Source organism: Stigmatopora nigra, chromosome 15, assembly GCF_051989575.1.
Source record: "Stigmatopora nigra isolate UIUO_SnigA chromosome 15, RoL_Snig_1.1, whole genome shotgun sequence".
Taxonomy (NCBI): Eukaryota; Metazoa; Chordata; class Actinopteri; order Syngnathiformes; family Syngnathidae; genus Stigmatopora; species Stigmatopora nigra.
Window position 1 is genome coordinate 2,058,002 of NC_135522.1, and position 15,053 is coordinate 2,073,054.

The following is a 15,053-nucleotide window of genomic DNA, read 5'->3' on the forward strand; positions in this document are numbered from 1 at the left end:
ACAAACATTGTCCAATTAATTTTTTTTCTCCCCAAGATGGCGCCTTTCCTGATTTTCCCCCTTTTAAATTAATAATTATAATTTTTTTAATCAATTTTTCAGTTTTTTTTGGTCAAAAATCATTTTGTAAAATCTAAAATCTATATAAAAAAGGTAAAATAAACATTGTTTTAGATCTATAAAAATTAATTATTTTAAGGTGCTTTTTTCGAGCTGGCAAAACGAGAGTCGAACCGTACACCGGTCTCGAAATGTGTTGTACGCAGGCGGCCGCTGGGCAACGGTTCCTACGTACATTTAGACACGTGCTTACCTGACAGAGTCGACGCAGAAGGTGCTTCAGGAAAAATAATTGGCCCCATTGCTAACGCAAGGTCACGGAAAAGCACCGGAATGGCGGCTGGGGAACGCGAGGGAAGCGTGACGTGGCGCCGCGAGAGAGCGGCGTGACGGTGCATGTTTGCGTTGTTTTAAAATCAAGTAGAAGGATGTCCAAAAGTACAAATATTTGCTCAAGATTTCCTGCTGTAATGGGAATTGTTGTTGTCATCTGTTAATGTAGCATCATAGCGGCAGAAATTAGCCTAAAAGTGCTTTTTGTTATTACAGTTTTTATATTACATGGTTTGTTTTGAATACATTTACTAAGTGTCATTTTTCCCTGTTAAATGAATGTCAATTTTAGTGCTACCTTCATTTTTCTGCTGTTTTTGACAGTTAAAACTATTTTTTTTAACTTTTACACAAATACATTTCAAAGTTAAGACATTTAATTGCACTATTTTGCATACAGGACAGTTTTAAGTATCTATTCTTCTACGGAATATATGTCACTGAATGTGCTAAGTAGCTCAGCTCAGTCTCCGGCGGCCATGTTTGCCTTGCCTTGCCCTGGTTTGGCGACTCGATAACATTGACCTCCACTCCCTCGACAGCGCGGTAATTAGCAAGATTGCCCGTCTCGTTTTTTACGTGCTCTTGTGGTGGCTTGCCATTTATTAGCGCTACACACACAGTGTTAAAAGGCAAGCTGCGTCGCTATGCTAAGGGACCTAGCGCTAAATGACCTAGCAGAGGGAAGCATAAATCCATTTCCTGCAAGGATTGCGAGGTTGTCGAGGCATGTCCACACTTATTTTCCCCCTCCCAGAACTCTAAAAAGCTATTTACACTTGAGCTAGCACATTAAAATGTTGTGAAAAATGGCTGAAATTCAGCTATGTTTAAAAAATTCAGTTTTTATAAGATGAACCTTCACAATTAATTGATCATCCGAGCTAACAAAACTAGCATTCATGACTCTATTTATACCAGAAGTCTACGTTTTCTCTGTCCGTCTGACGCAGTTTTTTTGCTCTTGTGAGTGATTTAATTTACTTTATTAGGGTTGAGGTTGCACAGCATGTCTAAAACATCTAAACAAATCAAGTTATTAAAGCCATTATGGCAGCTTTCTTGGTCTGTCAGATGTTACTCCTCCCTCACGCAATTCCCTCCTGTTGCGAGTATACCAGACTTTTCTGGTTTTTCCGTTTTTTTTTTAAGTACACTTGATTAGGGTTTGAAAAATGGCCGACTTGGGTACTAGTACGTGCTAGGTTACACATCTTAGTGTTGTGGGATATGTTGTAGCACCCTCGGGAACCTTGCTAGGTCGCCTGGGTGACCCTGATGATGACCTTTGACCCTATTTTTGACATTTATTCCTTAGTTTTGGGGTCTTTTGGGAGTTTTTAGGAGGTTTTGGATGGCAAAAGCTTATCAGGATTTTTAATGTTTACATGCTGATGTCTTGATCTGGTTTGATAACACCCGTGGGGATTGGGGGGGGGGTCTCAGGGGGGGCTTGAGGCCATCTGCAGTAGCTTTCTAGCGCCCGCCACTTCTGTCGAGGCGTCTGTTGTCGACTTGTTTTTTTGGAAGTGAGTAGCGCAATGACGACTACCTCCAAATGGGCTTTTTCGTCCACACCTTTGAGCGTTGATGCATCGAAACACATTGCTCAACCATCACATCGGATCAAGTCAAATGTTGCATCTAGGGTGCTTGTTGGTTGCTCAATTGGAAATAATATTTCGACAATTTGTTGAGAGATTTGACCTTCACAAATGTTCACAGTTCTGGGGAAGGGAAGTGTATTCCTGGAGATTTGTTTTTAGCAGACTTGTTAACATTTTTACGGGTTTTTATAGGGTTTTTCATCATTTTAAATTGTGTATAGAGTGTAACTACTTTTGTATGGGAGTTGTTTAAGTATGTTTTTTGGTAAAACTGATCTGGTTTTACCCATTTTTGGCTCTAATCCGGATTGTCTCGATCACTGGGAGTAAACAAAAAACATCTTTGTTGACTGGTAATTTGCTATATAAATATAGTCATAAAAGCCGTACATTTTGTAGAAAATTTTAGACTGTGAGTAAATGTGTGCCTTTTTTAAAAATCTTCTATTTCTTAATAAGAGGTAATAAGTTTGCAATCATTAATAAATTGAGCAATTGACTGAGATTGACGACTATTTTTATACATTTTTTTAGCTAGCCGTCGTCATGACGTATTTTGAATCAAAATTATATCAGATTTTTAACTGAGCCAATTTCCAGATAGGGATTATAGCTACTTTTGCTAATTTCACTTAATCTTAAAGAACATTTTTCCCATTTTTTTCCTATCTAGTATGTCCATTCATTTTGGTGAATGAGCAATAGCAGATAAGGGACAACCGACTTGGACAACATTGGATTATTTCCTTTTTTTTTCTTTTCTATCTCGTCACATTGAGGTTTGCTCATTAATCAGGATGATGTAGCATCCCTCGTCTTATTTTGGCTGTCGGGAGGAAGACGGATGGCTCAGACCAACTTCATTCTGCCTTTTAGTTGAACCATGATCCATGGGACGATTCATCAAGATGGGTGTCGGTGTAAACTGTCTGCAGGAGGTTACGCCAAGATGTAGAATGATTGAAGCCACTGGTCGTCTCCCTCGGAAAAAACATGTGTCTTTTTAAACTTATTGTTTTGGAATTGAAAATGGAAAAGGTTTTAACGTCCATCCCCATGTTTTATTACCTTCAATTTTGGCAATCTAAAGCAAATTTGTTAGATTTACTATTCTCTTGAGCTGAGTGGGTTTCTCTAAAACGTTCCGCCATGCTAATATTTAGCGCTAATCACTATCACAACTATTCTAAGGGTTTAGTTTCAGATTTAAACAAAAAGAATACAGTGGTACCTTGAGATAAGAGCTTAATTTGGTCCGGGAATGAGCTCGTATGTTAAGTTTTTGCATGGCAACGCACTCGTAACGTAAATAAATTTAAATGAACTTGGATTGCAATGCAGACACTCAAAAATAAATGTAATCTAACTTTACACTAAACTTAATTCTAATTTGTTTACATTTTTTATACCTTTCTTGGCTTTATTTGGCTCCGCCTCCACTCTGACTTTCAAATGCAACCTATCGAGGGTTATTTGCTTTTGTGTTCCCTTCAAAATATTCTGAAAATGATGCACAAAAATGTCCTCACAATAGGATAACACACAACTACTTACCAACAAGAAGTAGTATATACTCCTCTCGTATTAGCGAATTAGCTCCGCCCTTTGCACTGACTAACACTATAAAAAAAACACTGAAAAAATACAATGCTCCGCCCAGTGCTCATAAAAATATTTCCCGAAATTTGACTCGTATCTCAAATTGCTCTTATGTCTTATGTAAAACTCTATGCAATTTTCTTAACTATGCAAACCATTGAGTAAATGCCTCCGCCCCCTTTTTGTTCCAGGATGGATCCAAACAGAGACAGGTTCGGAAAAAGACAGTGTCCTTCAGCTCCATGCCAAGTGACCGCAAGATCAACAGCACAGCTGCCTGCATGGCTTTCATGATGGAAGGCTGCGAGATGAAAAAAGTGCGTTCCAACTCCCGTATGTACAACCGATACTTCCTACTGGATCCGGATATGCACTGGCTTCGCTGGGAACCCTCCAAGAAGGACTCTGAAAAAGCAAAACTGGAAATCAAGAGCATTAAAGAGGTCCGATTAGGTAAAAAGACCCCCGTCCTTCGAAGTAACGGTCTTTCCGATCAATTCCCGGACGAATGCGCCTTCTCAATCATTTACGGAGACAACTACGAGTCGTTGGATTTAGTCGCCACCACAGCAGATGTGGTCAGCACCTGGGTGATGGGTTTGAGGTACCTGGTCTCGTATGGCCGACACACTGTCGACGTGGTAGAACCCATCCAACCTAGCGTTCGGACATCTTGGATCAGCTCAGTCTTTGAGCTGGCAGACATCGAGAAAGAAGGACATATTGACCTATTCCGAGCTACTCAAATCATCAAGGGACTCAACCCAGGAATGAAAGAGGCTATGATTGAACTACAATTCAAAGAACTACAGAAAGCTAAGGACCAATACGGGGAAGGTATCAACATGGATACTTTCGTAGAGGCTTACTGCGAACTCTGTACACGGCCGGAGATCTTCTTCTTACTGATGCAGTTCTCCAGTAACAAAGAGTACTTGGACTGTAAAGACCTGATGCTCTTTGTGGAGGTGGAGCAAGGCGTTGAGGGTGTAACGGAGGACATGTGTAGGGACATGGTTCTGAAGTATGAACCATCAGCTCAAGGCCGGGAAGGCGTTTACCTCTCCATCGATGGTTTCACGCACTACCTCCTCTCTTCGGAGTGCCACATCTTTGACCCACAACATAAACGAGTATGCCAAGATATGACCCAACCCTTATCCCACTACTACATAAACTCCTCCCACAATGCGTCCCTCCTAGAAGACCACTTCTGGGGTTCCTCTGACATCAGTAGTTACATCCGTGTACTGAGGATGGGTTGCCGCAGTATCGAGGTCATCGTCTGGGACGGTCCTGACAACGAACCGGTGGTCTACGTGGGAAGTTCCGTAGCCTCGCAATTGGCCTTTTCTAAAGTCTTGGATATCATTAACCAATATGCCTTTGAGGGATCGGACTATCCCTTGATTCTTTGTCTGGTGGCTCATTGTTCCATCCTCCAGCAGAGAGTCATGGCTCAACATATGAAGAAGATTCTTGGGGATAAACTGTATGTAGAGACCCCTAATAAGGAGGAAAACTACCTTCCATCACCTGAGAAACTCAAAGGTAAGATCCTACTCAAGGGGAAGCGACTAGAACCCAACTGTAGTGAGATGGAGGGGGACGTTACGGAAGAGGAAGAAGGTCTAGAGATGTCCAGGAGGGTCGGAGTCGATGATAGGGACCAGGTTAACGGCCTTGGTTGTAAAAGACTCCGTTTGTGCAAGGAACTGTCAGAACTGGTGTCACTATGTAAATCAATCCAGTTCAGGGACTTTGACGCCTCTAAAAGGGAACAAAAGTATTGGGAGATGTGTTCCTTTAACGAAGTGGACGCCAACAGATTCGCCAACGAGTTCCCGGAAGAATTTGTCTGCTACAACAAGCGTTTCCTTTCCAGGGTGTACCCTACACCCATGAGGATTGATGCTAGTAACATGAATCCACAAGACTTCTGGAAATGTGGCTGTCAGATCGTAGCTATGAACTACCAGACCCCCGGTTTGATGATGGATCTCAACCTGGGCTGGTTCAGACAAAACGGAAACTGTGGCTACGTCTTACGGCCGGCTATTATGCGGGAAGAAGTGTCTTACTTCAGTGCTAATGCTCGTGACTCCTTACCGGGGGTTTCTGCCCAGCTTCTTCACATCAAGGTCATCAGTGGGCAGAACTTACCCAAGCCAAGAGGGTCCGCGGCTAAGGGTGACGTGGTGGAACCGTACATTTACGTGGAAATCCACGGTATCCCGGCCGATTGCGCCGAGCAGAGGACCAAAACCGTGTCCCAGAATGGAGACGATCCCATTTTCGACGAGAGTTTTGAGTTCCAGATCAACTTGCCGGAATTGGCGGTCTTACGCTTCGTGGTGTTGGACGACGACTACATCGGAGACGAGTTTATCGGACAGTACACCATCCCTTTTGAGTGTCTACAGCCGGGATACCGCCATGTACCCTTGCAGTCTCTGACAGGGGAGTTCTTACCTAACACCACCTTGTTTGTCCATGTGGCCATCACTAATAGACGAGGGGGAGGGAAAGCCCATAAGAGAGGGATTTCTGTCAGGAAAGGTCGGAAAACACGAGAGTACACCAATACTAAGACTACAGGGATTAAAGTTGTGGATGAACTCTTCCGGGCGTCAACTCAACCCTTGAGGGAAGCTACGGATCTACGAGAAAATGTTCAGGTAACGACAAATGCGGGATTACCGGGACTGTAATACCTTGACATATGAGGGTCTTAACATTTGAGATAGGAGGGAAATTTCAAACTATTTTTTTGGCCTGAGATCTGAGCTGTAAATTAGTTAACGGCATTGATCTGGATTTTCTCAATGTATATCCCTCGAGTAAAAATACTAAATATCTACGAGTATTGGCCCTGCAGTTAGCATTTTTTACGTTTTTTTGCATTAATTGGAGAAGAATAGGCGCATAATGACAATCATATAAGCATGAAATAATAGAAAAACATGTGTTGTGTGTGTATGAGTGACTGAACTAGCTTAAAAAGTATTTTTTTAAGTCTGTGTATAGTAATCAAAGTTTTATTTAAGTTAAATTTATTGACATCAAGTCTGTCTCCTCCGCCATTAGCCGCTAGCGTTTGTCTCAAAGCTAAAAATACCCGTACAGTACCATACAAAAATATCATTTAATTTCAGATCATCATAACAACTATATAAGTATTTCTTATTTTGTGAATTAGAACAATGAAAACATGTTTTCCCATTGTAATATCTTATTTTTAGGTTTTTTTTCAGAGGGTTGAAACAAATGAATTTGTATTCTGCTATTTTATTGATTTGATTTGACATACAAGCTCAGTTTCGGAACGCAGTAAGCTCGTATGTCAAGGTATTACTTGGATAAACTCTAAACAAAACAAAAAATAGTGACAAATGACCATCAACATCACAAAAAATCAATTTTTTTTAACTGAATCATCAAATCAGACACACCCAAACGAAGTACAGCGCATAGTTTGAACTTAATGTGAAGTTCGGACCGGACTTGACGTGATGGTGGCTTAATTGTGCTCCATTATTGCGTAAGAGAGCAGCAAAGCTGCGAGATTGCTATGCAATTAGTCCATGTATGAATAGTATAATCATTAATGAGGGGCAATTACTGGCCTGTGGATAAAAAGTGGGTTGCTAAGCATTCAAAGAACTACTTTAAAACTCCTCCAGTATGTAAATTTAAACAAGAAAAATGCCTCAATATACTACAAATGTGGTTGTATATGACACACAATGGCGCCTTTGTACCTTATGTTACAATTTGTGGTAGGCGGACCCTCGATGGTTGGATCAAACAACAGTTTGTTTCCTTTTGAAATGGAAATATGTTTTTTTTTTAATGAGATTAAAGTAGGGGGGGAGAGTTGAAAAGATCTTCATAGACAATGAATTTAAAAAAAAAAAGCCTTTTTAATGTAAAAATGAGACACTTTGTAGTGGCCGCTTGTGGGCAGCTTCCATCTTGGATCAGGATTGGTCGCCCAGATGGCATCAAGTAGCGTTTATATCTCTGGAGACTTTTCTTCACTCAAATTGGAACGCAAAAAATAGCTCAAAAGAAAAAAAGACATTTTTAGGCATGGAGCTCAAAGATGTTGTGATAGTAGCTATTTGGCCTTACTATCAAAAGAGGTTTATATTATAACATTATACTCATTTTGAACCAAATTAAAGCTTCCAGGCAGTGTAGTTTCATTTTTTTTGGGTGTAAATATTATGCAGGATTGGTAAGACATGTTCATTTAATACTAGCATTCCTAGTTTTACATTGCTGGGGTAATGGGAAGGCAATGTTTAGATTACGTTACAGATCACGTGTGTCAAAGTGGTGGCCCGGGGGCCAAATCTGGCCCACCGCATTATTTTGTGTGGCCCGGGAAAGTAAATGATGAGTGCCGACTTTCTGTTTTTGGATCAAATTCAAATGAAGAGTATAGATGTATATTAAATTTCCTGATTTACCCCCTTTTAAATCAATAATTTAATTTTTTTAATCCATTTTTCAGTTTTTTAGTTCAAAAATCGTTTTGTAAAATCAAAAAAATATATAAAAAAGCTAAAATAGACAGTTTTAAATCTAAAAAAAAATAATCCTGATTTTCCCCCTTTTTAAATGTTTTTAGTTCAAAAATCATTTTGTAAAATCTAAAAATATATTCAAAAAAAAGCTAAAATAAACATTGTTTTAGATCTATAAAAAAACTAAATATTCAGGGCTTTTAATCTAGTTCTTTTAATCCATTTATGAATAAGAAATCTAAATATAATATCTAAAAAAAATATTGCAGTAGCAAGACAGACAGAAGACACACAAGACATTGTAGAACTAGCTAAAAATACTGGAGCCACACACAACGTCCACAAGGTGGCGACCTTCTGCAGACTGGACTAAAGTTACTGTATAGTCCCTCAGTAGTAACTTAACTTTAAAGATTATCTTCCTTGCCTAAATAGTCCTAAACGGTCCTATCAACCAATCAGCAACAACGTAGACCTGACTAGCTCCATCTAGTGTACAGTTCAGAAGTGTAGACAAACGTAGCCCGGACTCAAACCTCTTGTGCAGGCCTTATTCATCTAAACCGAGTTCTCCTATAGGCCAAACTGGCATCCACCATTGGAATAGAAACAAAAGAAGTGTTGTATGGGGGACACACAATGATTCCATTGGGGCAATGTGGGAAGGGGAGTTAAGTAGCGGGGGAGGGGGCGGGGCATAATTAAAAACACAAGCCTCTTGTTGGGTTTCCCAACACAGCCGTAGCTTCTTAATGCATAACGAGCAAAACAAATACACGAGTGCGAATAATTGGAGCTCTACAAGCGCATTGGGACGGTTATAAAGACGGTTGCCATGTGTAATTAGTTCTCCTCGTTTAGTGGCTCGCTATCCAGCTTAAGATGATGACATGTCGTCAGTAAGTGAGGAGTAAGGGCTGGTTCTTAAATACCAATGTAGGCCGGGGTCCCTTTTTTTTTAAGTTTGTTTACTCCCAGGGCTTCATTTGTCAAGTCGCTTTGTGTTTTGGAAGAGGTTTGTGCTTCTGGTTGTGGTTTAAATCAAGTTGACCGATGGTATTTTCATTACAGAGGTAGTGTGAGGTGGATGGGGGGGAAGGTTGAGGAAGTGGAGTTGAAAGCCAAATGGGATTTGAAATGGTTCCGGGTTTAGATGTCAGGATTCATTTCGGAACTGGTAAAAATTCGGAAAATTTGGTTGGAAAAAAATCGCTAAAGTTGAGTGGTTAGTTATGTCGGCTTGACATTTATAAGTCGAGGGTTCAATCCCAGGTTTTTGGAATTTGCATGTTTTCCTTAGGCTTGGGTGGGTTTTCTCCGGGTGTTCCAGTTACCACCCACATTGCAAAAATATGCTAAGCTAGGCTAGGCTGTTTGAACACTAAATATTCCCTATGTGAATGGTTATTTGTGTCATTGTGCCCTGATTGGCTGGCTACCAATTTATATTTTCCCCCGCCTGGTGCTCAAAGTCAGCTGGGATATGCTCCAGCACCCCCTGCGACCTTGTGAACACAAAAAGATGAAAAAATGAATCATTTTATTCCTTATTGTTATCTTGAATACAAACACAGGCCAAGAAAGGAGATTGGTTAGTACCGTAAGACCTTGAATATAGTGGTTAATGTAGACCAAAAATGGCCGCCACAATTGAAAAATCGCCAAGTAGGATCACCCCAACTTAAAAAAATAATTGTAATGATTAATGACGGGAAATAAATCACAAAATAGTGAATTTGCAAGAAGTGAAGATGTGATAATTGAGGGATTTCTGTATTGACATTGTTGTTCTTCTTCTGTTTTTCCCAGAATGCAACAGTGTCTTTCAAGGAACTCTGCGGCCTGACACCGGCCGCCAACATGAAGCAATGCATCCTAACCGTGTCCACCTGGCTGATGAACAGCGAGCGTTCGCTCAGGGTGACGGTGGACCTGAGCGAGACGTACCCGGCCATGGAAGCCGAAGGTCCAGTTCCCGAGTTACTACGAAAAGTACTCAATGCCTACGATATGGTAAGGAACGCTTAAAAAAAACACCATATTCAAAGTCATGACTTTTAATGATGAATTAAATACTTCAAATGTGTTTATGTTTAGTGTAAACTCTAATTTTTGGGGGAAAAAATACATAAAAATGACTCTTAGTGGCTGTTTCAAATCAAGTAGACTCTAAATTGACCAAATTAAAGCATGAATAAAACCATTGGTAAAATAATATTTTACAATTATAGAGAAGGAAACTGTAAAGGGAAAAATTTAATGGAGGAAAAGAAAAGCTGAGTCATATCTTTGAAATGTTGCGGGTCAAATTGACCAGTTGGAACCAACACAAAAGAAAGTATTTGGTTAAAGATGCAGTAGGGCATGTTGACCTGTCAACATTTTTAAGGCCCCCCCAAAAGAATCATAAGATGGCAGTGTTCATTCCAAACCACATGCTAATTAAAAGCATTCACCGAAGCTTAAAAGCAGATGGGCTCCATTTTGGGGCCTTGTTGAAAAGTATAATGTCGGGGGAAAAAAAACAGGCTAATATGACTTGCTGTATTTGTAACAACAACAGAAAAATGGTGACTGAATCAAGGGTACGGCTTATATGTAAGGAGTTTAATATCTAAGTACTGTTTAATATCTAATTACTGTTTAATATCTAATTACTGTTTAATATCTAAGTACTGTTTAATATCTAAGTACTGTTTAATATCTAAGTACTGTTTAATATCTAAGTACTGTTTAATATCCAAGTACTGTTTATCTAAATATCTACTGTTACAGTACTTAGATATTAAACAGTACTTAGATATTAAACAGTACTTGGATATTAAACAGTACTATGATATTAAACAGTACTTGGATATTTAACAGTACTTGGATATTAAACAGTACTTGGATATTAAACAGTACTTGGATATTAAACAGTACTTGGATATTAAACAGTACTTGGATATTAAACAGTACTTCGATATGAAACAGTACTTCGAAATGAAACAGTACTTCGAAATGAAACAGTACTTCGATATTAAACAGTACTTCGATATTAAACAGTACTTCGATATTAAACAGTACTTAGATATGAAACAGTACTTAGATATGAAACGGTACTTCGATATTAAACGGTACTTAGATATTAAACAGTACTTCGATATTAAACAGTACTTCGATATGAAACAGTACTTCGATATGAAACAGTACTTCGATATGAAACAGTACTTGGATATTAAACAGTACTTGTATATCAAACAGTACTTAGATATTAAACTCTATCTTCGATATGAAACAGTACTTCGATATTAAACAGTACTTAGATGGTAAACAGTACTTAGATATTAAACAGTATTTAGATATTAAACAGTACTTATGTGAGAAAATAGGGTAAGCAGAAAAGACATGTTACTAAGTGTGTATGTTTTTTGTCCGGCAGATGATCCAGACCAGCAGAACGCTGATAGAGTCGGCCGATGTGGTCTACTCCAGGCTTGTGCAAGCACAGCGTGCAGGTATGTGAGTCATGTAGGTGGGCAGGTGAATGTAATGCGTACATATCACAAAAAGGGGTGCCGTGGAGAGAAAAGAGCGGATAATGCTTAAATTAATAGCTTTGATAGGATGTTTTTTTTTGTTTTTTTTATAGCCTCGGAAGAGCTTTTCCCAAGTGGCTAGTTTGAAGAATTGACTGAAGTTCAACTATTCTAGAACAGCTCAGAACATGAATGGTTCATTGAAATGTCAATGTTATTGCTGACCCAATTTTACAGCTCATCTCTCTGGAATTTAGGCAAATTCGTAAATATTTTTTGTTGAATAGAGTTGTCTCCCTGTTGGAATTCTGGCTATTTGCAATATTTTTGAGAGATTGCATAACGTGAGTTAAGCATGCTTAACATAAAAATGACGTTTACTAACTTAAAAATGTAAGTTAGCACAAATATTAGGATGTTTTGAGTGTGATTGGACAATCACTTGAATTGAAATGGATTGGACGCCCATGTCTGTCAAAAGCGGCAAATAAGCTAACAATCAATTTTCTATTAAAAAAAACTACAAAATGTATACTCATGTATACTCAAGTCCCATTTGTCCATTCTCCTGCATTGATGTATCTGAGCTTCCATTAGCGCAGATCCTCATGCTTGCGCTTTTAGACAGCAAATGAGTTGAGTGCACTCCATTCTTTTTTTTTTCTCCGCTTGTGATTCATCCATTACTTTGCCCTTCCCTTTGCTTTGTATAGAGTAATTTAATTTAGCTCCATATACATCTACGTATATAGATGTGTGTATGTATGTGTATATGTATATAGATGTATGTGTATTTATGTGTGTATGTGTGTGTATGTATATGTATATAGATGTATGTGTACATATACATGTATATACATGTATATACATGTGTATACATGTGTATACATGTATATACATGTATATACATGTGTATACATGTGTATACATGTGTATACACGTGTATACATGTGTATACATGTGTATACATGTGTATACATGTTTATACACGTGTATACACGTGTATACATGTGTATACACGTGTATACATGTGTATACACGTGTATACATGTGTATACACGTGTATACATGTGTATACACGTGTATACATGTGTATACACATGTGTATACACATGTGTATACACATGTGTATACATGTGTATACATGTGGTGTATACACGTGTATACATGTGGTGTATACACGTGTATACATGTGGTGTATACACGTATATACATGTGTATACACGTGTATACACGTGTATACATGTGTATACATGTGTATACATGTATGCACATGTGTATACATGTATGCACATGTATACACATGTATACACATGTATACACATGTATATACATGTATACACATGTATACACATGTATATACATGTATACACATGTATTCACATGTATACACATGTATACACATGTATTCACATGTGTATACATGTGTATACACATGAGTATACATGTGTATTCATGTGTACACATGTATATACATGTATATACATGTATATACGTGTATATACGTGTATATACGTGTATATACGTGTATATACGTGTATATACGTGTATATACGTGTATATACGTGTATATACGTGTATATACGTGTATATACGTGTATATACGTGTATATACAGGTATATACATGTATATACATGTATACATACTTATATACACACACACCTGAAAAGAAACAAAAGCTCCTACACATTGTGAGCAAATATTCCCAAATCCCATCAACCAATTGAAGTACCCCATAGCGAATAGCTCTCCGTCGGCACCCCCTAAGGAGCCAAAGGCGACGTCTTCAAAGACGGCCTGCGTGTTTAGCGCAGCTTGAAAGCGTCGCCGCGCATTAGTTTTTCGGAAACCTGTTGCCCCCGTCCGGCTTTACCTATTAAAATGCAAGCCTCTGTCTGTTTTGGTGGGCAACAATGGCGTCACTCAAGCTTTAACATGTATATTAATGCATTCCCAGGCATTGTTACATTTACTATCTTATTATTATGAGTAGAATTCACCACTCGCAGCCTACGTTGGAGCAATTGTGTGAACACAAAGAAATATTCTTTGGATATACAAAAAGGTCATTTTGATGGGGCCTCTATTTCAAAAGTATGACGTGCTTTATTTAACACAGCCCTTCTTTCATAGCGGCCGATCACAATCACGAGGTAAACAATCGCACTCTTATTCGGCCACAACAGTCAACATGCATTATTCTAATGAGAAATTTACCTCGGGTGCGACCAGACAATTTCCTCTCCGTGCGTTGATTCGGCATTTCGTGGTCGGTTGCTTCCATTTGGACGCTGGCGTTTGGAAGAGGACGCTAAAGTATTGGATTATTTACATTCCCTTCCCAATGTAATATATAGTTTATTAGCATGATTATAATTCAATTATTTTGTAGTTTTTAATTTCCCCCACTGATTTTTTTAGGCAAAATTACAGTAAATGTTCAGATATTAAGATGTTATACAGTTTTTGAATGAAAAATAACATGTATTTTCTCTTCAATATATTAATATCAATAATATATTATGTATTTATATTATTAATATATTGGAAAGAAAATACTTATTTGTTATTTTGCCTCATTCAAATCATGTAAAAACTGTATCACATTTTAATATCTGAGCATTTGAAAATGATATGAATGAGGCAAAATAACATGTATTTTCTTTGCAATATATTAATATTAATAATATATTATATATTAATATGTTGTAGAGAAAATACATGTTATTTTGCCTCATTCAAATTCTGCAAAAACTGTTTCACATCTTAATAATGATTTGAATGAGGCAAAATATTATGTATTTTCTCTCCAATATATTAATATTATCAATAAATTGGGGAGATTTTTTGCCTCATTCAAAAACTGCATAACATCTTAATATCTGAACATTTAAATATGTAAACAAGAGTGCAATCACTTTAAAAATGAATGACTTCTGTTTTTTTAAATGTAAAGTCACTGTTGTCCAAATATTTGTCCATTTTTCATCAAATATTGCATTAAAAATTGACAATGGACTTCATCTTCCATTCAGGTCTGGATTTCCACGAGGACCTCCATCGCATCGGCGCAAAAGAAGGCTTAAAGGGACGCAAACTTCAAAAAGCCATGGAGAGCTACGCCTGGAACATCACTGTGCTCAAGGTGCTGACTCCACCCACACATTCGCCACACGCACGTTTCCCCCCGCGGATCATTTGCCGTCAAATCCGTCACACCAAAAACAAAAACAAAAAAAACACCCCCTCCGGCGTCCCCACATTGCCATAATTTACGACACCACATGCCGCATACGGGGGGGGCTGGAGCAAGATACTTTGCTCCCCGGCGGCGTCCTCACGCCGCAATTCATTTAGCGCCGCGTGGATGCGCATCGTCCCCAAGACGGATGCTTTCTGTCAT

General features: G+C 38.6%; 1 protein-coding gene across 1 annotated transcript in view; it reads left to right on the forward strand.

Annotated features, from left to right (window-relative positions):
- Window positions 1-15,053, forward strand: part of LOC144208595 (inactive phospholipase C-like protein 2) — a 43,081-nt gene that overhangs the window by 24,183 nt on the left and 3,845 nt on the right. Inside the window, exons 2-5 of the mRNA XM_077734524.1 lie at window positions 3,791-6,277; window positions 9,941-10,144; window positions 11,553-11,628; window positions 14,686-14,795. Of these exons, the coding sequence (XP_077590650.1) occupies window positions 3,791-6,277; window positions 9,941-10,144; window positions 11,553-11,628; window positions 14,686-14,795 (2,877 nt within the window). The remainder of the gene's footprint in view (window positions 1-3,790; window positions 6,278-9,940; window positions 10,145-11,552; window positions 11,629-14,685; window positions 14,796-15,053) is intronic.